The 24,179-nt window shown below is 40.5% G+C and overlaps 1 protein-coding gene across 8 annotated transcripts in view; it reads right to left on the bottom strand.

Moving 5' to 3' along the window:
• The window catches only part of ENTREP2 (endosomal transmembrane epsin interactor 2), a 136,914-nt gene extending 113,493 nt beyond the window's left edge, over nt 1–23,421 (bottom strand). For 2 of the 8 annotated variants that reach the window (XM_027466191.3, XM_027466200.3), the window contains exon 1: nt 21,571–22,080. In XM_027466191.3, the coding sequence (XP_027321992.2) occupies nt 21,571–21,807 (237 nt within the window). In that variant the 5' untranslated portion in view covers nt 21,808–22,080. Of the gene's footprint in view, nt 1–21,570; nt 22,091–22,624 lie in introns of those variants that run through there. The other 6 variants (XM_072043396.1, XM_027466198.3, XM_027466196.3 and 3 more) reach the window with 6 other exon arrangements.
• Nucleotides 23,422–24,179: the final 758 nt, after the last annotated feature.

Genomic DNA, 24,179 nt, shown 5'->3' with positions numbered 1-24,179 from the left:
AGAATTGCACAGACTTTAAAAGAAATGTCATTAAACATTGTGACCCAATTTTTAAAAGATCGTTAAAAGTAAAAGCAACATCTTAACTATTAAAAATAGAAAAGAAAAAAAAAATCAGAAACTGTCCCATCCAGGTGTGTTGGTTTTCTTTTGGTGCAAATACTGCAAAGCTGACTTACTTCACTGTCTTCAACATTAAGCAACTTCAAAATGTGCCTACTCCACCTTTCAGAAAAGCTGGATTTCTTGTTTTCAGCAAATCACAAAAACTTTACTAGTCATTTTGGTATCAAATCCTATTCAAATTGTCAAAGATTGTGTGATTGACTGAAGACCTTGGTGACATGCAACCTGGTTCAGAATCTGCTGCCTAGGCTTAAGAGTTTGGAAAGCAACAGACAAGCTTAATCATTCTGAATCATACACATTAAATGCACAAAGCACTATTTTCCTACCCAACACATATTTACTAAAGCAAATAATGTTCAAATTGTGGTTCTCTCTTAAACCAGGGTATATCGAAGCTGCAAGCTGACGTGCATGAATCATTTCTGCTTTACAGTACCTTAAGTCTGAGCCAAATAATTCAAAAGAGCTTGTTGAAAAACACAACTTAATTTGGCAGTAAACTTTCAAGGCTGCGCGCATCTCAATATCAGATTAGCTGAGTTGTAACAAATTCATTTGTTTTGCTTTACTTGCTAGATTATAAAAAAAGCATATTCTGGAAATAAAATTTATTTAAAATAAATACTGGAAATGTCAAAATTCAGCTAGACTGTAGAAGGAATACTAACATATGTGTTACCTCAATTTTAGTGAGTCCCCTAATTTTTCATTCTGGATGACTATAGTTTTAATTTTAAGGGCGAATCTGAACAGTTCAGATATACATCTTGGGAAAACCAATGTAAACTACCAGTAGTCGATACTCAGTACACAATAACTGGAAGCACATACTGTATTTGAACTTTGTTTCAATGTTATTGCTAGTAATAATACTTCAAGCATTATAAATATAGCCAGATAAGAAGAAGGGCAGTTTCCTAAAGCTACTTAAGCATTTCCTTAATTATAATGAAATGCTGTAAGCTGCAAGCTAGGGTGTCTGCTGCATATTCTAAGGGTCATTGGTTCACCAATTATATTAGCAACACAGAAACTCATGAGACACTAGGAGCTAACCTCCCCTTTGAAAGGTTCATAACAACACATACCAGAAATCAGAAGTAGACTAAGAGACTATATTTTCCATATCTCAAGTTTTCTGAATGGCCCAGTGTAAAACAGAAAAACCATCAATACCACCACACCCTTAACACTGTTAATTTCTGAAGTGAAATAGTTTGAAACGGGCAAAATCCATTTCTTACTGCAGAAGACACTAAACTACATGCAGAGTTCTTCTAAACCGGAATGTCTATCCCCTAGTCAGGCAAAACTCTGAGGAAATGTTTAGCTTTGAAGCCATTTCAAATAGTAAGGAGGAAAACAAGAAAAACACTTATTCCCAGAGCTACACAGCTATGGAAAGAGCAGGAAAGCAGGAAAAACATCGGAGTGGCGGGGGGGGGGGCAGGGATCAACTGTGCTAATATGGAAAAAATATAAATGCCAGGTATTTTCAAAATACTATCGCATTCACTATTTTCACTAAGTAATCCATAACAAATACATAATGACCAAGTCAAAGAAGTTCTAAAGCATATCCTACTTTTATTCTTAATCTTTCACAGAAGTTAAACTAAATATGTTGTTCATGTTTCACGTAAACTCATACCTCTTCTCATACCTGGTCTTTACGTTTGCTTCCCTGTCATTTATTTAATGCTCAGGAAACCAAACCATTAACTTGGAACTATATTATTTAGTTGCATATTAGAGCTCACATCTCTGTGGAAATTTTATTTTCATGAGCACATATTATTTTAACAGACATGGAGAGTCTGTTCACATGAGGAGGTGTTGCTCGGAACCACAGGAATCTTTCCCTGAACAGCAATTCTGTACAAATCAAAGCTGTAATTATTAAGCGGAGCCTTTCATTCCTAAAGTTTAAAAGAAGGCAGGGTAATTTGTTATAAGTAAAATTCAACACAATTTGTGAACAGCACCGAGACACCAATAAAATAAATCCAAGCTTGACTTAGAGCATAGTGTCTTTTAATTGGAACGCATGATGTTGTGTTTGTAAGACCTAGAGAATACTGTCCCTCACAGAGGAAAATCCAAAACTACTCGTTTCCAACATTCCCCTCAAACTGTGCAAATAGTTCTGAAACCACTGACAACAGTTTGTGTTCTGCCCCCCTCAGTCCTGGACGCCCATTACAAGCTGGCTTTTAAAGTCCTGGATTTCAGGAATGCAGATGGCATCAGCAGGCTGTGGAACATCATCTTGATCCAGTCCAAGGTTTTCTGTTTTTCAAGAAATCCCACGAACATTATCTACAGTCTCCTGAACAACGTTAACATAGCTACCTCATCTTAAACTCAAATTTTAGAGCGTTGTCACTGGGGACAAAATTTCAGCTCAGAAATAGAACTTCACAATTTTCTGATTCATTCATTGCTAATACATTAGTAATGCAGCAGAACAGCTCCTTCTGCTCAGTCATATGCCAAAGCACTCTTCTCACCACAGGTACCAGCATGTAACTTTCAGGCAGCCAGAACAATTAACATATAGCTTCATAGGCTGCAGTTTAATTTGCTAACTTGATTTTATTTCAAACATAAAAAGCAAATGTCAAAAAATAATCATCAGCCACAGCAGTTATGACTTTTCTCGAATTACTAATCCTCTTGCTTTCCCCAGCTACGTGGCGCTTTCTGGCACAGTTCCAATAGGCAGGCTTTTTGCTAAATGGAGTGCGTCTCTTGAGTCCCTTTGGTTTACTCCTACCAGAAGAAAAATCAATATATATATTAAAAAAAAAAAAAAAGAAGAAAAAAACAACAACAACAAGAAGCCAGGTGGGAGGGCAGAGGTAGCCAGCTGCCATTCCCAATGAGAAGGCTTTACCCAAGCAGGCTGTCAACAGTCAGAGAAAGCAACAGGAAAAGCTGGGGAGAAAAGCTGCACAGCAGTTTAGTGGTCTGAGGCAGAAGAGAGTTTAGAAGTACGATCCTCTTGGTTTGGGCAAAGAGGAAGGAGGTCCAAGAGATTTAAGTCAAACTGAGAGGAAGGACAGAAGTTGAATAAGTAGGGCTGTAGCTAACTGGAGCTAGAAGACGCTACTGGAAAAGGAGTTCTCTGAGAGCTAGAACATCAGAAGAGGCTGACTGAGGGACAGAAAATCCTGATGCTTTGGATACCTGCAGGCTCCAGGTATCAGGGACAGTGAGGTCAGGAGATGGAGATCATCGCTGTTTGTCCCCGACCCTAAGAAAGATCCTAGGGGACTGACTACCTTGCCTCTTCCTCCCTCCTACCTACAACAGCTTCAAAGATATCTCTTGGGCCACTCCACAATGTCCTTGCCCCCGCTTTCAGGGGCATGGTAGGCTCAGAGTACTACATCGGGAGCTGGTGGGTCTCATACTGATACTTCAGCACCTGCAAGACATTCTGCAAGTACCCAACAACTAGAACAACTTCAAAATTTATTTAAATGGGAGGCTTAACGTTGTACGATCTCGCTTCATACATAAAATGTTTTATTCTCATTTGGCTGAGGGAAGGGAACTGTTAAATAGCTTTGTCTTCCAAGCATCTTAGGACAGTTTGTTAAAAAAAATAAAATAAAAATCCTTCAAACATGCCACAGGCTCAAGTACCCTATTCATTCTCCAAAAATATCTTAAACTACTATTAAAAATAGCATTATTAATCAGCAACCGTACAAATTCTTATAACTACTTCTTCAAGGTATGGTTTTTAACGTGTTTTGTGCTGAAAAGGACACTGACAAGAAATGAAAGAGAACATCTCAAATGTTAAGTCAAAAAGCAAACATTAACCTTTCCATACTTGCTGCCTGAACCACACCATACTCAAGAGATCCCTCTGACCCCTGAATAATCACCTTCAGGCTTCAAGTGCCTTGAGAGCCCAGCACAGCTCCTACAATAACCTCTACCCCTGCAGCAACCTTCCCTTTTACTTATAAACGTGTCCCTTACTGCAGCTTAGTACTCGGATCCCTCGAGCTTTTAATTCTCACAACATGAGTTTTGCTGTTTACACGGTACACACCATGTCCAAGCCATAACTACTACTTTCATCGCATTCAGTGTTCTTTTTCAACTGTTAAAACACTAAAGCCTACTCCACATTTTAAAGTACAAATTGCTATCATTAACATTGACTTGCAATACCAGCTACACCTGTGTGTACAAACATAGGCAGCACTGGTGTGCTATGCAGAAACGTCTGCAGTCGTTTTCCTCCATACCCAACAGCCTCTCACCCTCTTCTTGCAACACCCAAACACTGACCACAAAAATAATCAATTTCCTCCTCAGATACTATCAACAAATCAGTTCATAAAGCAAAATAAATGCATGTAAGGTTCAGAAGCAGGACAGTGCACAAACTATAGCTACTATTTTCTCTGTCAAAAAGAGGCTATGCCTGCTTGGCTATGCCTCAAATATTTTCCGTCTAGCTTACAAACTTAGCTGAAAAATACAGGCAAAAATAACATACTTTTTTAACGTATTGATCTAACTATAAAACAATATATATTTTTGTGGCACAATTCTCCAGAACACCGTATGAAAACACTCAATTCTGACCTTTTGCTATATTTTTCATATCAGTTTTTACTATGGTGACCTCTGTTTTGAAAATCTTACTTTCAACATAGAAAATTAGATATTGTAGAAGTACCAAAATATAAAAAAGGAGTAGCTCAATCCTCAATCAAACGATTAATTATAATTACAATCACAGGATATTTAAATTTCAGCTAAGATAATCAGCAATGCTCCCGTTATTTGCTGGCACTCGCGTCCTCTCTGCTTCCACCTGGGAGAACTCAGGGTGACCGTGCAAAGCCAGAGACTGCTTGCAGGAAGCCGCTGTGTAACCAACAGACTAAGGTAGCTGCAGTTTTTAACTTACCCATAATATTTTTAAAAGTTATTTTTTTTTTTTCCTTCTGAAAGGATACACACACAAAGAGAACAGTGAGTAGTACAGTTACTGATTTAAAACAAATCTTTCAGGGGTGATCTCTCCTGTAATGTCAGAATCCTGTTATGTTTTCTGTTAGGATGCAGATTACACATTGCACGACAAAGAATTTGATCATCTTGGGACAGAATCTAAATAAATTTTAGGTGCAGGAGGAGGAGATTTTTCTTTTCTCTCTCTCTTTTTTTTTTTTTTTTTTTTCTAAATAAGTTCACCAAGCTAACAAGAACAGTGAACAAAGATGTGAAAAAGTGACCTGGACACACAGCAACAGCAGGCCTCTCAGTCCGACTTGGGAAGCACAATGCACGCTGCTGCCTTATAAAGGAAATGTTTCTGTTCCTGTATTTAGCTGAGCCACCCAGCAGAGGAGCTGATACACAATAGTATTTATGCTGAAATCAACTCAGAAAGACATTCTTACATCCTTGCTTCCTCAGGAAATGAAAATCATGTCTCATTACATAAAAAATGAGGTTGCGCTGATTGACTCAGAAGTATTTCCTACAAGATGCGCCGAGGCAACATCACTCCTATCAATGCACGCAGATTAACAAACACTCCGAAATTCTTTTTGCTTTTCAGATAACTCACAAGATGAAAGCTTTGTATTCAGAAACCAATTATTGAGCAGATAAAAGACTGAAAATTAGAACGAGTTTTATTTCCTCTCCACAAGTTACCACGTAAAGACCAAATATTAACTGCCTTACAGCAAACACGTTACTTCTACAGTCAGCCTCTGCTTTTGAGCTTCGTGATCTGAGACCTTACCAGTCTTTGCAGACCGAAGAGATTGCATTGGGAAATGTTCCTCAGAACATTCTATGGAGCAAGCTGTGTTCTTACTGCGTGGTGTTTCCCACGGAATCACTGGCAGAACTCCACAGAAACGGGATTATGTCTTCAGAACACTGCTGTCAGTTTTCATCTAAATCACAGAATCACAGAATCACAGAATTTCTAGGTTGGAAGAGACCTCAAGATCATCAAGTCCAACCTCTGACCTAACACTAACAGTCTCCACTAAACCATATCCCTAAGCTCTACATCTAAACGTCTTTTAAAGACTTCCAGGGATGGTGACTCCACCACTTCCCTGGGCAGCCTGTTCCAGTGCCTAACAACCCTTTCAGTAAAGAAATTCTTCCTAACATCCAACCTAAACCTCCCCTGGTGCACCTTTAGCCCATTCCCCCCTCATTCTGTCACCAGGCACGTGGGAGAACAGGCCAACCCCCACCTCGCTACAGCCTCCTTTGAGGTACCTGTAAGAGCAATAAGGTCGCCCCTGAGCCTCCTTTTCTCCAGGCTGAACAAGCCCAGCTCCCTCAGCCGCTCCTCATAGGACTTGTTCTCCAGGCCCCTCACCAGCTTCGTCGCCCTTCTCTGGACCCGCTCAAGCACCTCGATGTCCTTCTTGTAGCGAGGGGCCCAAAACTGAACACAGTACTCGAGGTGCGGCCTCACCAGAGCCGAGTACAGGGGGACGATCACCTCCCTAGCCCTGCTGGTCACACTGTTTCTGATACAAGCCAGGATGCCGTTGGCCTTCTTGGCCACCTGAGCACACTGCTGGCTCATATTCAGCCGACTGTCCACCATCACTCCCAGGTCCTTCTCTGCCTGGCAGCTCTCCAACCATTCCTCTCCCAGCCTGTAGTTCTGCTTGGGGTTATTGCGCCCCAGGTGCAGGACCCGGCACTTGGCCTTGTTGAACTTCATGCAGTTGACCTCAGCCCATCGGTGCAGCCTATCCAGATCCTCCTGCAGAGCCTTCCTACCCTTGAGCAGATCGACACACGCACCTAACTTGGTGTCATCTGCAAACTTACTGAGGGTGCACTCAATGCCCTTGTCCAGATCATTGATGAAGATGTTAAAGAGGACCGGCCCCAGCACCGAGCCCTGGGGGACGCCACTAGTGACTGGCCTCCAACTGGACTTGACTCCATTTACCACGACTCTTTGGGCCCAGCTATCCAGCCAGTTTCCAACCCAACGAAGCGTGTGCCAGTCCAAGCCAAGAGCAGCCAGTTTCTTGAGGAGAAGCAAATCAAAAGCAAAACAGCAAACAACTGTAAAACTTAGGTGTCACAGACTAAGTCTAGTTGATAGGCCATTAACCAAGCTCCTGTAAAGGACTTTGGTGTCACTTGACTGTTTTAAACAGACTTGGTATTTTACTCCTGATCTCAATTGCTTCATGTGGTATTCCAAGGACCTGACAAATTGCTGCTAAATTCCGTTGTAAAGTCTTTACAGTCCAGCACCAGATGAATAACATGGTGTTTGTAAAGCATTTCAGAAAGCTCAAAATATAACATTACTGATGGCATATTAAAACAATCCCTGAGTGACAGTAGCAAAATTTTAACTTAATGAAAGGAACAGAAGCCTTTGTTTCTGTGATCTGCTACCCCTAGGCTGGATTTGCAAACTATTCTTTTTTTTTTTTTTTTTTTTTTTGGCATGACAATATTCAACTCCATCTGTCAAGAAAAACCACCAAGCCCACTCACAAGGTGCCACACCAGTTTCAGCAGGGCACAGGCACCAGAGATATGTTTTAAAAAGCGACATCTTCCAACAAAAAAATTATGCTGGTGGCACATGGTGCCAAATCAGGCCCACATGTTTCAGTATGCGATGCACTGTGCTCCAGGATCCACGATTTCTTGTTATCCCACTGATCGTAAACTCATATAAAAAGTTAATTGCTTTAAAATGTCTTGCTGAAAAATGACAGAGACAGTTAAAAGCCAGTATCTGGTACTGCCTGTGCACAAGAAATCCATCCTCACTTAATTTTGTGTTCCCATATCGGAGTTGCTTTCCTCTCTGCTTAAGTTAGTCTTGCTTCCCGAAAGAAAGATTATAAATACTCAGAAAATCAATCTTTGTGATAAAGAACTGTGACACCACAGCTACCACATGCATTGTACAGCTTCTAAACCCTATAACCTGCCGCACTTCTATTTTGACATGCACAAGATTTTGAACTTGGTAGTTAACTTCCTACCTAGCAGTTTTCAACCAGGAGGACAAAATGTACCAATCCAGGCTGGCAGATACTCAAAGGAAAAGCAGCTTGCAATATTCTTAAATATTTTTTCATCTATCCACCAGTTCTGTAGGCAGTAACAGAATAACTTGAGCCGGGACTGAAAAGCTCAGTTACTTGATTTACACCTTGGGTAAGCCAAAGAAACCCAGTCTTTTTCTACCTCATGATCTCCAAGAGTCCGTCAGCGAGGGAAGCTTTAGTCCTTAAACAGTTAAAAAGCATCCATCTAAAAAGCTACCAACGCCCTGCTACAACTCTTCCTGTTAACAAAGATATTCTCTTATAGATAGGTTCCCTACCAACATTATTGCACTGTCATTTCACTGGCAACAGCAGCCTCCATATAGACATCCTTGAGACCTAAGCAGCATGCATTTCAAGTACAAATAATTGTGAAAAACCTCTAGGATTTGCTCTTTCAATGTCACTGTCACTCTTTAATACTCTCAGCTCTCCCTACACAGAGGAAAGTCACTTTCATGATTTAATGTTCCCCAAATTTGCAGCCTCTCAATACCTTTTTTTTTTTTCTCCTAACTGATCACCAATCCTTACTTCTTTGCAGTGTGTAGGAAGTACTCTTATACTTTTAACAGTAAAGAGCTGTTACAGCCTGAGCTATAGCTAAGCCTTCGTACCGAGCATTTTAATGAGTCAGTCTGTACAGGACATCACATTTAGTGCTTTATTAGAATTCAGTGTCAATATTTGAAAACTAAAAACGTGCTTTTTTTTTTTTTTCTCCCATGCATTGAGTCATCCTTCAGAGAGGCAAGTGAACTGTCTTCCTGTACGCTGTTATGGTTTGCCAGTTTTTAAGCAACCAAGCCCACCTCCACCTTCCAAAGGACAAACCACCAACTTTTCAAATTTTGACTTTAGTTGCAATTTCCTCTTAAGTCTAGTATTTTTTCAGGCAGATGAAGAAAATAAGATTGAACAGTGAAAGGAGATCACAATTAATTCTCCTATTCTGAAATTTCAACCTGTGGTTTTCTGTATCCTGAAAATCACAAACTATATGTGTGTATGCAGATATATACATGTACATGTACGTATACACACATTTGTAATACTGCTTATCCTTTAGCAAAAGCCTGTAGTTTATTCTCTACTGCACACCAAATACCTTTAACATCAAAACAAAGGGCTTTTGACTAGAAAAATATTAAATAAAGTCATTTTCTGCTACAGGTTAAGTCACATACAAGTTGAGTTGCACAGTTCCAGCTTCAAATTCGTAAAGTTGTTTAGAAGTATTATACAAACAGGAGAGAGAGAGAGAGTCCTTTTCTCCAGGCACAGGTATAGTAATTACTCACAGGAACAACAACAAAAAAACAGAACCAGAAGACACATACAAGTGTTCATAACTAGCAAATCTGCAGCCATGAAGCGTCCCACCTACCTGTTACCAGAAGCCCTTCCAATGACAGCTGTTCCACGTTTTGCTGAGGGCAGCTCTAATGAGCTGCAGACAGCACAACTCCTAGAGGGCTGCAAGAGGCTCACGTACAGACTGAGCCAGAAATACAAAGCTGGCTAAAACTAAAAAGGGACATGAAAGGTTTGTTCCAGCAACACAAAGAGAAAATATTAGTCCATTAGGTAACAGGAAAGTTCCTTCCATGAAAGCTCACTAGCCTTTTTTTTTTTAATATTAAAAACATCTTGGCTTTTTCCGTATATGACAGGTATGACCAGATATTTAATACAATTAACAGATCCAGGGTAGGAATGTGAAAGAAAACAGCAAGAATACTGAGGTGAGTCATTCGAAGCAGGGCTCACGGGAATTCACAGAACACAAAGAAGTGGCACAAAAAACATCCAAATGACTACCTACCAGCTAAGGGTTTAAAGAAAAAAAAAAAAAAACAACAACAAAAAAGCAAACCTATGTGAGATCAGTATAGTACAGCCTGCTAAAACACAACACTCGTAAGAACAGTGTTTACACTGACAAGTAGTGTGGGCCAACAGGACCAGAGCAACCAGGTGCTGCTGAGAAGCACCTCAGAGTAAAGAATTTCTTCCTAATACGTAATCTAAATTTCCCCTCTTTTAGTTTAAAGCTGTTACTCTTTGTCCTACCACTACACCCTCCAAAACACAGGGCCCCTCCCCAGCTTTCCCGCAGCCCCCTTTAGGCACTGAAGGCCACTATAAGGTCTAGCTGGAGCCTTCTCTTCTCCAGGCTGAATGACCCCAGCTCCCTCAGCTTGTCCTCAGAGCAGAGGGGCTCCAGCCCCTTGATCGTTCTGAAGCCTCAGCAAAAAAACTCTCCCAAGCTAGGGCATCAGATTGTATTAAATATGCCCAGCTACTATACAGGAAATCCAGGTTCCAGTCCAAAGGTGGCATAATACCTAGAAAGTATGATTTATAAGTAATAGTAGACAGACATGGTTTTGTTTACATCAGGTTAAAGGCTAGTGGAAGTTTTCTTGTAGGTTATAAAAAAAATAAAAATTGCTTGCTTTGTGTCCACCAAGGTTGAGTCAAAAAATCAGGCTTAACTTGCAGCAAAGATTTAAACTAGGATATACAGAGGGAGCATATGAGATTGCTATTAGCACAGATATAGGTAAGCTCTTTCAGCACTTCACTAACAGTTTACAAAGTTTGCTTTATTCCAAAAATTTAGGAATACCTCAACTGCATTCGTGAGGGATGCTGGAGTTATAGATGGATCTCACAGTAAAGACAGAACACACGAGCTGTTAAAGTGCATTCCAGGTCTACATTTCTACAACTTCATGCTTTCTGTCATAAAAATGTATTCAATTCTTGATGTTTTACTTACATGTACAGAATGTGTATCTGTATTTGTAATATTAAATTTCCTTTCAAAATTGTTTATTTCAAGAACACACACACAGATTTTTCAGACACTATTACTAAGAAATTTTGCTTAGAAAACCTTGCCATTCTCAGAATGCAATTTACTGCTCCTTTAGTACCTGTAAGCAGTTCTGCTTGCGCACTTACAGTGAATACGTCACAAGAAAGGTTTCTCTGTACTCCCTACCTCCAAGTACCACAAGGATTCACTTAGGGATTTATGCTTATAACACCCCTTTCCTAAACCCTGTCTTACATCGATGCCTACTCTTAACGGGTTCTGGTCTCTCCAGTTTCTTTACCAGCTAATTTGCAGGTAAAACCCAACGTAGGCCTAGAAGTCAAAATGTGCCTATCAATGAATCTCTAAATATAGAATGACTATTGAAGGACCAGCTGGCATTTAAAAACGATGAAAGCCAAGCCTGTTCTTTGGCATCAGCACTAGCTGGTGTTGCTAAGCTACTGCTGCTGCCCAGACAGTTATACACCATCAGGTTAATTCGCACAGGCCAGTGGTCTGAAGACAGGAGGAAAAAAAAAAAGGAAGAAAAACACACTCAACATGCCTTTTATACCAGTAAATCTCAGATTTCACCATGTGCAGCTATGAAGGGTAATACAGCTTGTGTCCATGACCAAACAACATACACATCATGAAGAAACTAGCTTTTACTGTTCTTTTAGTGTCTATATTACTTCCACTTATGCTGTTAATTTACATTTGTTTGGGTTTGGTGTAATGTAATTATAATGTCAATAAGATGTTTAATGCTATCTACATGTACTTTTTCCCCATCCTTGATGCATTAATTTAGATTTTTATCAAATGAAAACGTTGATAAAAACAAGGAGATTCTGCTTCTGTGGGCTAGTTGAGGCTAGCAACTGGAAAAAATCTATCAGCAAATTTGTATATCTATTTTTTGGACAGTTAAAGCTACAGCCCATGCGAATAATGTTATTTAGTACGCAGTCGCTGTTTAAAAATTCTCTTATAGGCTTCTGGCAGTTTGTATGATATTATATTAGCAGTCCTTTCATCACTGACAACACTTGTGATTTGTAGCTTCCAAATGTGAGCCTGCATTTACACTTTAAAAAGTAACCTCGCTAGCCCACATAGCACCAGTATACTCTTGAACAAACAAGTTGTTTAAAACTTGGAGAAGAGAGAGCCAAAAAAATTGGTTATCACAAGCATCTTCTCTATGCTGCTTTTTCACTGGCTTCATTTCATTTTTATTTAGGACATCACTTCTATGCCCTCAGAAAAGTGTGCCACTTGCACATCAGCCTTTTATCTCTGCTGATGCATAAGGAGACAAAGCTACTGGTAAAAGCCAATTCTGATATCTAAAGAATCACTTTCTTCTTGTCAACACTCATTGGCAGAATGAACTTCATGACTAACGTTTCTTGCCGTTCTCATATAACTAAGCTAGAATCCTTGTTAAGATCAATCACAAGGTTAATGCTTTGGGGGGTTGTTTTTCTTTGTGTTGAGAATACAACTGGTAAAAAACTATGCATGAAACATATTTGACTATTTGATAGCAAGCAATGGTTAAGAATTATCATGTTAAATTCTACAGAGATTTTTCTTTGATCAACATTTTCAGTGAAGGAGCTAAATGATAAAAAGAAGAGCAATGGAAAGGATCAGAGATCCACATATAATGATAAAAAGACTGCAGGTGTTTAATTTACTGACAGAAGGGACATTCAGTAGCTGCCTTCAAGTATACAGGCAGTTGTTGTGAAATAATAAAGCATATTCCAATGTCCACTGAGAACAGAAGAAGAAATAATGGGGTTTAATGGTACAAAGGGATGCTTCTAGAAATAAGTAAATGGTTTTCAAAATAGGGATAGTTAACAACTGGAACAGACTATTAACAACAGCAAATAATAATAAAAAACAAGTACCTGCCCAGACTGGTCAGAACAGATGTGATGCTAATCTGAGGAAGAGTAACATAACAGATCAAGAAGTCAACAACCACAGGCAAAGATACCAAGGATGACTTCAAAAGGCTTATGCACAGGACAAGAGCTAGAAGCTCAGGCAACTTGAGAAAAGCAGCAATGAACTGCTCCTGGCTTCTCAACACAGGCACTGGGGACTGCTACAATCATCGACGAGAAAGCCAAAAAATGGGATATTCTTCCATAATGAAGAAAAAGCATTCCCTCTAACCCTTTTCCCTGAAAATTTAACCTCCAATTTGTAGAGAAAAATAGCATGAGCAGTCCACTTTTAAAAGATCAGCTGTTAGCTTACGTAGTTTTAGTAACCTCCAATAAATAAATGACTGAGCAGAAATTATTTTTAAATTTCAGAAGGTTACTTCTATATAACTTACAATTCCCCACAGGATTATAAACAGCAAAACTATACGTCTACCAATGCTATGATTATAATCCTAGGTTTGAATGAGAATATTCCTTGCATTATCTGTTAATACTTTCCCTAAGCTTTACTTTATAACTGAAATAAATAAATTCACTGTCTCTGTAACATCTTAGTTATTCTTAAAATATACTGAGAGGTTAGACTAGAAAAAGTTTTCCTGTATCAGACAAAGAAAGTGAAGAACTCATGGCTATGATGATTATTACAGCTCCCTCAGCACATCTGTACAACCTTGTTATCCAACGGTACAGCCTATTTATGGCTTTGTAAAACAACAGATCACCACTTCTCAGATGTTGAAATACAGAAGGAACGGGTTACAGAAGGAGCACATTTCTTCAGCAAGTGCTTTTGGGACTAAGGAGGTGTGATCCTGTCTGAGAAGGTACATATTCTCATCTTCCCATTCCTGAGGCATTTCAAATAGCAGCTGGGGGAACAAATATTTCTTCCAGATAACTGATAGAAGCATCCTTTAACAGACACCAAATATGCTCATTTTAACACTAAAAATACATTGGATGGTTTGGCACTGAAATTAACAAAAAGTTGATGACTGCTTCTGAGAAATCCACTTTCTAAAACAGCTGCATCAGGTATCTTTTTCTGATGGAGACCCTCCCTCTTTTCTAGTGTGCAAGCCTACTTTTCTTTTTCAGCCTATTTCTTGGTAGTTTAATTAGAAAATGATGGCATCCTTTTTTCAAAGCTACATTGGTAAAATTAGAAATTCACTATCCATCTTCTTCAGGCTGATCTCCAGGAAAAAAAATAATGAAAAAAATACTTCATACAAAGCATCATTTTATGTATTTATACCACCAAACCTCTTATTTCCACAAGAGCCTACTGATTATATTAATCATTGTGCATTATTGTTAAGCTGCAGGCTCCTCGTGGGCATTTAACAAACATAATTACAGTGACTGTTGAATTCTCTGCTTCCTGGAAGCAGAACACTTCACAGAGCATCATACTATTTTTTCACTATTAGACTTTCACATCTTATTCACCTTTAGCACTTTTTTTGGCATGCATGATGGTAGTCAGAACTTCACATCCATCTGCTTCCATTTTTTGTAGGATTGCCTACAAAGTAGGAGCCGATATAACTCTTAAAACACAGAACCAGTGTCTGGTTGCTCTTAAATCACACAAGGTTAACAAGATGCGTGGTTGAACATCTGCTTTCTAACACGTAAGAACTCACGCTTACTGCACCTGGTGACTTTGTTAGATGCTGCTGGTATTTCTGACCGCTTTTGTCAGCTGACTGCTTGCTGAAGAGTTAACTTACTGGCCAAATGATTTTAAAAGTTTCAGTGTTTCTATACCATTTCACCCAGAATCCTTCTGCAAAAAAACATGCTCTTTATTATTGGTCCAAACTACCTTCTTAAAACTCTGGAGAAGGATTACATCAACAACAGCCCAAAATACTTTTGTCTGAAAGACTTAATTCTGAAGCACTGACAGTACGGGCAAAGAAGGCATTCTTTGGTTTAAATCCTTTAATGTTATACCGTTAACATGCTGAAGCAAGATACCAGAAGTATTCCCAGACGTCTCTAAATTATGGAAATGTAACTTAAAAATTTGTCTCAAATTTAAAAAAAAAAAAATCTCAATTTTTTACTGAAATGGGCTAGAGCCCAAGTTCTCAAAAAAGTGGCCTAAATGGGCTAATTTTTTTTAGAATTCAGACTATAACAGATTACTGCATTTTAGTACAGCATTCAATTTGGCATCAGATTCTTTTTTCTGATTACAGTACAGTGGGTACAAAGAAATACATTGTTTAGGGTCTCTCATACATTTCCTAACTATGAACAAAAAAATCAAGTAATTCCTATTTTCCAGGGCCTCTAGATTCAACCAGATGTAGACATTTTTAGATGGGAAAACTCCATTCTTCACAGACCTGTCTATTTTCATGGGTGTTATGTAAATCATAGCAGTTGTGGATGAAGGGAAGAAATTGCCAGAACACCAAAAAAATAACCACCCCCACCACCCCCAAAATAAGAATATCATTTCTTACAGGAACATTAGAGATTAAAAAGTAACCGTCTTTCTCAGTCTGACTCCTCTTTTGCCCGTTACTACTTATCTTTGATTTTCAAAATTGGTTAATTAACCAGACAATTCAAGATAATTACTTGTGTACTTTTGGAACCAAAACAGCTGATCCAGAGAAAATGTCAAGTTAACCTCAAACAATTCATTCCGTAAGGGAAGCTTTTAAATTGTCAGGACATGAGAGGGAACTGTCAAGTGGAAGGACATGTACAGTGCATCGAGTGCTGAATACTAGTTCCATAAGCGAAGATGTACTGCTTCTATGGTTCAATGGTAGAGAATGGCTTTGCTCTCTTGTTCCAATTACCTTACATTCACAAACAAATGAAGGATATGCTGGAACACTGTAGACAGTCCTCATCTAGAGCTGACAGGCATTGTCACTGGGGATTTCTTTTCCTAATAGCTGGATCGATATTTAGGCTTTCAGACATTTTCTTCACAGTAAGTTAGGTGAAGGAAAATAAGCACACAATGTAGGTTAGGGAACACGAGAACACAGTCTTTGGTAGACATCAAAATGGCATCTTGATGTTGATTTTACTTATCATCTGTATAAACTTTTATCGTTTGTACTGTCACTACTGCTTTTACAGTAAAGGTTCCTCTCCGTTCAAAGGACAATTATTACATACTAACAGAAGTTAGTCTGTCAAATCACAGTGAGTTCTTTAAGAGCTCAAAGGAAAAACTGCACTGACTATTTATACTACTTAGGTAGCCAAGAACATATTTACCGAATAAGCATGAACTTCAGAAATAGACACTAATAATTTTAATATCATTGCTAGTTACTGCATACTGTAATAATATTTCACGGGAACCCAAAATACTGTCTGATGGTGAAGTTTCATTTCAAATCCATGACTTACCTGATTTCATGAGGAAGGTGGAAAAAATGTAAGGAAACAAATTAATTTTTAAATGACTTCCTATAGGCCCAGATTAATCCCCGTTATAGAAATTGAAATAAGGCAAGAGGTATGGCTTTCAACTACTCTTCTAAAAGCCTAATTCTCTTCTGCCAAAACAAACATGAAGGACTGGGCATATGAAGGACTTCAGCCTGTACATTAATCTTAATCCTACCTCCCACAGCAACATTAGTGATGTCCTTCTGAAAGGACAGCCATTCCTGGTACACTTCCAACCTTCCTGCTTAAGAAGCAACATGGAAAAGATGTCAACACTTGAACCAACCTGCACAATGTTATCTGGGAAAGGAAGCACACCAGCCAACCCATCTGGCCTCTCCCCCAGTCCCCACTCCTCTCTCCAGGTACCATGCAGCAGGCTCTGTGGTAGCAGTGTCATTGACGTGTCAGAGACACCATGTGATACAGATCTAAGGGAACTCCTACATGCACACAATGATGATGTGGACTCATGGGCATGAGCTTGTTATTTTATAGGCATTTCTTCATTTTTATTGTGCTTTCTAGCTTGTTCTACTTTTAAAATGTTATTTAAAGCACGAAAATAATGTATACCATTTAGATGCTTTTAAATAACCATGCAATCCCCAAAACAACTTTTTTCAAGCATCCTTTACAACCAAATATTTGTGGCTACAACTCTGAGAAATACTCTTCTTTGACGCCCCCTTTTGTTCTTGACTTGTAATTAAAATGTATTTCACATGAAAGAGTACCTATTAAAAATTACTGTAAAACAAACAAAAAAATAATCAAATCTAACACACTTTGAGTTAATATTGGTCTTTCAGAAAGTAATTGTGAAGGCAGAAAGGGGTACAGAGGCATCCATTTGGGTTAAGAGAGAAGCTGACCAATGCATATTCCTGATTCTTATCATTTACAAGATACAACCTTTCAGAAACTAAATACGTTCTCAGCTGCCAGGCTTCTGTAGAAGCAAACAAATGGAAACAGTTACTTTTCATGTGGGGATCCCATATATTCATTAGGAGTTCACTAAATATATTTTGGCTTTTCGATAACAAACACCAAAATTGAAGCTTCCCACAGAATATTTAAGTGGCCTTTCACCATGAGGAAAAATGCAGAGTTAAGGCAGCAGCTTGGCAGTCAAGATCACCTGAGAAGTGCCTTTGCTTTCTTCACCCCTCACATCCCATAAATGCTCCTCACCTAGCTATATAGCTGCATTTCATTTTTATAATCTCATTTTTCACAAATTTTCTGAAAGGTATTGGAATGAGCCCCTGGAAAGATGAGGAGATGAAGTTAGTTTGAACCGCCGCTACTTTTGGTACACAATAAAACCACTTTCTTCCAGCGTTATTTTCAGAATAACAAAGCAGCCAGCATGCTGCCCAGATGTTCAAAGCGCTAGTTTAGAGTGTGTCCTAGAATGTTCTGGATGGTTGTTTACAGAGTTAGAATCTGAAAACCTCCTACTTTAGTAGTTGACCAACAAATGCTTTCACTGCTGTAACATTCAATTTAACTTTTATGCTAGAACAACAATCAGTGCAATGCATAATGTGGACATAAGTATTTGTGTTTATCACTGATAAAGTTACTCTGACCATTGGCTGTGTAGCATCAATGCTCAAATAATACATTTAATTTTGATCTTTCTTTTAACTAAAAGGTAGTCTTTTTATTGGAGGCCAAGTACAATAATCTTTTTAAAAAAATGTGAAAATAATGAATACAGATAAATAAAAACAAGTTTATTTTGTGAAGAGTGAATGTGACATTGAAGCTACATGTCCATTATCCCTCAGCATCTCTGGATAAAACACATTCAATGTAAAAGTATATGTTTTTTACCTCACCCAACAACAAATCCTGAAATCCTCAGACTAAGCAACACTCCTTTCTGCTGTAAACAGTAGCAAAACCAATCTCATAAACAAATTGTATCCTCACATTAATATCGTTTTGTTGAGACAGACTCTTGATAGGTGGCAGGATTAACAGAATGGTACAATGAGGATACTGCTTGCTTACTGTGTTACACACGGTGATGGCGTTAGAAAGGATGGAAGTTCATACTTAAAACCGAAAGCAAACTTATATACTTTTTTTTATAAATTAGACATTAAGTTCAGGCTTGTAGCTATAGCTACAACTATGTGCTTAAATCAAAGTGTTGTCAAAAATCAGGACTCCAAAAGTTACTGTTCTGTTTACCTCCTCCAAGCAAAAAAAAAAAAAAAAAAAAAATACATGTGCCTGGAAGCACTTAAATAAGTTTCTAATTTTTCTCTAGATACAATAAAAATCAACCCTGAATTTGTTAAAACATTGTAATTTTTTTAAATCAGTCTATCTAAGAACATCTCATCACAAGTGATGTTCTAGTAATTCAGAGCAGTTTCTAATTTACCACAATTTATTCTGCAATATATCACATTTTTTTTAAACTCAAAATCATCACACGAACTAAAGAAACATGATTAACTTTATTTCTATATGCAAACGCCACTCACACACAGCAACTAGTTTAACCCTTTGATGCACTGTATAGCAACTCCAACAACTTTAGGGCTTTTTGTTTAAGAAGTACACCATATTTATACAGTTAAGTTAGAAAAAATCAAGTTTTGGGAGAGGGAAAGAGAGGGAGTTGCAAATAGAATTCTCCACTTTATTTTTATATAAATACACTACTGAAATCATTATCCCTATTTTCAGACAGCTCATCCTTTAAAGAGCCCTATTATCTCTTTTGTCCTTTGATTCCAAAAGGCACAGGAGCAAGCAGAAAAATGAATTGAGAAAGAACAGCCAATTAAGCATGATAATTCACAACTCGTTTCTTCAATAACTTGCAACATACAACTAAAATAGAGATGCACTAAGTTCAGCAGGTACGAATGACTGGATAATTGACCTTGAAAATTCCCACTTCAGCTAAGCTACTTATCTCTTCCAAACTTTCACAGTAAACTCTAAGCGTTCCACATGGCTACACAACATACTCAGAAGCAACAAAAGCTGATTTGCCTCCTGAAACAAATATTGCTGGCTTCTGTGGATCTGCTGTTTTCCAGTGCACTGAAGATGAGAAATCTCAAGGTTTGTCCTGGCCCAAGAGTCCCCGGGAGCTTCCCAGTAGCCATTTCACTGTGAATAGTTCAAAGAACAGCAAAGGAAACCCTTGCCTTCTTGTTAATTGTTTCTCTTTTCAGCTGTCCAATGTGCTACCGTTTCCATTTGGATATGGAACATTTTCATCCAGAAACATACTTTTTCAAAGCCCTGCCTCACCATGAACTCCAGAGAACGTACACCGAACGTACCCCAAGTTCCATATTCCTTGTGATTAACAGTGCTCATCATCTCCTCTCATATGCCAACACCACAGGTTTAACAGGCACCTAGCAACAGGTTTTAACAGTGTCATTAAATCTTTTTTTTCCCCATCATATCTTATTGTTGTGATATACAAATCAAGAACACCCAGACAAATTAATAATGATCAATAACCTACAGAGAACACCTTGCAGTTTTTCAGACTATTATGAAGGCACGTCCATGAGAGCCCAACACAGGCATTTATCTAGCCCATGTTGCCTACTCAACAGCAGGATGTACATTTCTAATGAGTAAAAACAACAGTGTGTCACACACACCTCCAGAAAGAGTTTAAGATTGCTACTTGACCATCAAACAACTCAATTATTTGTTTCTAATGGGAAAAATGAAAGCAGTTTGAAGGGAGTGAACATTTATGCCTGGCAACAGGCAAACAGGAAAAGGACTCTTACATTAGTATTTACTGCTCTCTCAAGTTACCTACCTCATCCTTCGTTATTTCTCTGACTATATTTTCCAGAGGGTACCTTAATGCCTTCACTCTTCCCCAGTGAATATTCTTCATTTGTAAGCATTACCACAGTTAATTTCTGTTAAACTCACTAAATACCTCAGAAGGATATTAGAAAATGCTGTGTAAAGGAATAAGCCTCCAAAAGTTCTTTGGGGCACACCATATTTTAAAACAACTGTGTTATTACCTTATTTCTTGGGACTGAGAGAAAAAAAGTGGTTAGAAGAAAAGTATTGCTCTTCTCTCTTATCTGATAATTTGATCTGTAAGGCAGAATTGTATATAAAAATGGTAAGTTTCCAATTAAGGAAATACGGCTTTCCAGCAGTCTTCCACTACGTCCCCTTACTTTTTGTGCCTTCCACCAATCCCCACCACACGCATCCACGAATCATGGCTTTCTTCTCTATTACTTTTGCTGAGCAAATAACAATCATAAAATCAAATTGGGAAACGTACTTCTCTATGGTTTATATAGCAAAGAGAAAAGCAGAAGGTATCCAAAATTGCAAGATGAGGACGGCGTACCTCACAGCATACTGATAGCCCCCAAAAGTCTCTTCTCACAAACATTACACAATCAAGGGAAAACAAACTACTCTCAAACAAGCTGTGCTTGCGGGAGCACACCATCAGTTGTGCACGCTCCGGCTGGGTCTGTTGAGATAAGAAACCAGATCTACCCCAGCTCTGCTGTTTTATTAGCACATTAATATGTAAGAATCGGATCCTTAATTCACACCTCACTGTGACAAACAGCTGCTCACAGAAATCCCCACTCAGAAGAATGCGGTTACTACGATATCAAGGCTACGAATAAGAACTGGGGTTTCTTCTCAAAATTACCGAAGATCATAGAAAAACCGAGAAAAATACCTACACAATTAATCCAGAACTACTCTTCTGTTTTGAAGCACCTAAGTAACGTGCTGCGTGTGAGCATACTAGGCAGGTATTTCTGAAATCGCACCATTTCTGCCACACGCTCCGAAGCGCATAACCCAAATCACTTATCCGACACTTGGGGTTTCTAACGAGCGCTCGAGAAGCTGAAAGCACTCCAGCTGTTGGAAGAACTGCAGAGAGATCCTCGAGGCCAATTAAGCGCTTTGGTTGCGTCCCGTGAGGTGACCCTTCCCCGGCAGCTCCCGGGGCCGGCCGCCTGCCCCTCACCAGCCGCCCCCTGTCCTCACCACCCCTTCGTGGCAGCAACTTCCCCGCGCCCCCCGGGGCGATGCGGGGACCCGCTCGGGGACTCACCGAGAAGCCGGCCCAGAAGGGGCAGGAGTGGCGGACGCGGGCCGAGGTGGTGAGCGCCAGGGCGGCGAAGCTGACGGCCACGATGAGGCAGCCGAGCGCCATCTGCGTGACCCCCAGGGCCAGCATGGCCCGCGAGCGGGCGCGGTGCTGCCGCAGGCGGGACAGGCTCCGGGACAGCGCCGCGGGGCTCAGCGAGCGCGCCCCGCCGGGGGGCCCCGCCGGCACCGGCACCGGCATCCTCCGGGGGGCCCCTCACGGCGAGGCCGCCCGGCGCCGCCTCCCGCCGCCCCCCGCCCGGCAGCCGCGGCTCATGGAGGAGGAGCTGCCCCGGGCAGCGGGGAGACCCCCGCGGGCACGGCCCTGCCCGGCCGGAGAGGGGCGGCCGTCACCTCCGCCACCTCCTCTCCTCCTCCTCCTCCTCCTCCGCCGCCGCCCGCAGCCGCCGGGGAGGGGGAGCCCGAGCCCCGCGCTCCGTCCCGCTCCGCCCGGGGAGGGAGGGGAAGGGAGGCGAGGCCGGGCAGCGGGGGGAGGGCTGCCGGCGGCCAATGGCGGCGGCAGGCGGCGGGCGGGGGGCGAGGCCCGGGCCCCCGGTACCCGGCGGCGAGAGGCAGAGCCGGGCGGGGGGCGAAGCGGCGCGGCCGCTGCTGTGAGGCGGCAGCGGGCACCGGAGCCTCAGCCCGCAGCGGGGCGGGCAGCGGGCACGGGGAATGGCCCGGCCCTGCCCGGCCCCCCCCAGGGCACCGCCAGGTGCTCCCCGCGCCTCAGCAGCGGCACAGGCGGGCAGCGGCTCGGGGGGCAGCGCAGAGCGAGGCCTAGCCCCGAAAATAAACAAAAAAACACCCCCACCAGCACAGCCGTACACGGGGGGCTACTTGTACTACCCCAGGTAGTAAAATGCTGACAGGAGCAGCATTGTTCTGTACAGCAGTGAGGATCCCCACCCTGCACACCTGTAATACTGGGGTACTCAAACGCCACAGCTAAATAAGACTTGCGTGTCTGCTCATGACGTCCTTGCTCTTGTCTTTCAATAAGTGTTCATTGCATGAAGTACCTTGTTTCTTGAAGAGGCAGCGGGGAAGCACACTTTGACAACAGCTCCAAAGGTTATGTCCCCTGTTTTATCATAACATTCCAGTATTTTGCTCTAACAGAAAAACAAAGCTTGCTGCTTTCAAGTTAAATCACTCCCTGTGCCACAAAACCAGCAGGTAGAGCAGATGATACTGCTAACATCCCCAATGGGGGTAGAACACTGCTCCAGCACATGTGTAAGGAGCATTTTAATCACTTCCTAAAAGCACCTGACGAAACTCCACATGGAAGACAGGTGTTTTGTTACAACTTCTTATTCTAACGCAGAATAGTACTGAATTAATACTACTTACACAATCAAAAGAAGAGTTAGCATAGAATGTCTTAGTTTTTCAGTCAGGGCACGAGCAGAATGGGAGCTGGTTGGAAGCAAACAAACATACCAACATTTCTGCCCATCAGTTTGCCTGACTGGGCTGCAGACTCTCAGGTGGGAGTGCTACATCACACCTGAACGCTCAGGTAAAACAGGTAAAATAGAGAAAAAGATGAACATTGATAGATCACCCTGCATTTTGGTGTGTACCAACTCACACTAATTACAAAAACAGTACACAATTAGACCTGTTTTCTGTCCAACATTGGAAACGCTATTTCAAAATACACATTTCAAAGTAGAAGACGACTGTGTTGTAATATGCTGCCAAAGTGAAAGGGGTTAGCAAAACCAAACCAAACCCCAGAACTAAACTGAACCTGTACAGTCACCATTCCCCCAACCAGCCAAAAAATGCTTAAGGCTATTTCAACAGAAGGACAATTAGAAGCTTATAACGAATAAATGCATTTAAACCTCTATGTGGGTGCTCTCATTCAGGAGTAAAATGGCTCCAGGGTTTGGGGAAATTAGGACACATTACACTAGGGTGTGAATTTACATCTCACTAACTCCCTGTGCTGATACTGTTGTATGCACTAAGTATAAAGCAATTTACTTCAATCTCCAAGGACTTGAACTGGCATACGCAAAAGACTCCACATGTGTGATGGCACCAGAGGAGGATCTGCTATTGCAAGTCTACTGCTCATCTGGTGTCTGTGAACTACACCTGTGGGTAAACGTAGGTAATCACTGTATATTGCTTCCAATATGGCAAACTAAAGCTATCAGACAACTACAGCTATTTTGGCTTCCAGGAGGAAGTCCACAGGAGCTTAAAATATCAAAGTTCTTTATGCTAGCTTCACATCTTGTTCACTTGAGGTTTTCTGAACATGCAGGTGTAAATTGATATTGTCCAAGGTGTGAGTTAGCTCTGTATACACATATTTGGTTTCTCTGCAGGCTCTCAGTTACTGGATTTGTTTCCAAATGATTTAAGAGTAGAGTGGACAGCGTTATTGTCCCCATATTTCAGTGGTACTATTTTGCTGAAGATTTTTTTTTTTGTTACTTTCATAGAAATTTTCATTTCTGTATCCTTGAGTATAACTTAAAGTGGGATTCAGTACTAAAATTCCTTTCAGAACTATAGATAAATAATAAAAGATTTGCAGTAGCCATGTTTACATTT

This window comes from Anas platyrhynchos, chromosome 11 (assembly GCF_047663525.1).
Source record: "Anas platyrhynchos isolate ZD024472 breed Pekin duck chromosome 11, IASCAAS_PekinDuck_T2T, whole genome shotgun sequence".
In the NCBI taxonomy this organism is placed as follows: domain Eukaryota; kingdom Metazoa; phylum Chordata; class Aves; order Anseriformes; family Anatidae; genus Anas; species Anas platyrhynchos.
This window is presented reverse-complemented; position numbering and strand designations above follow the sequence as displayed.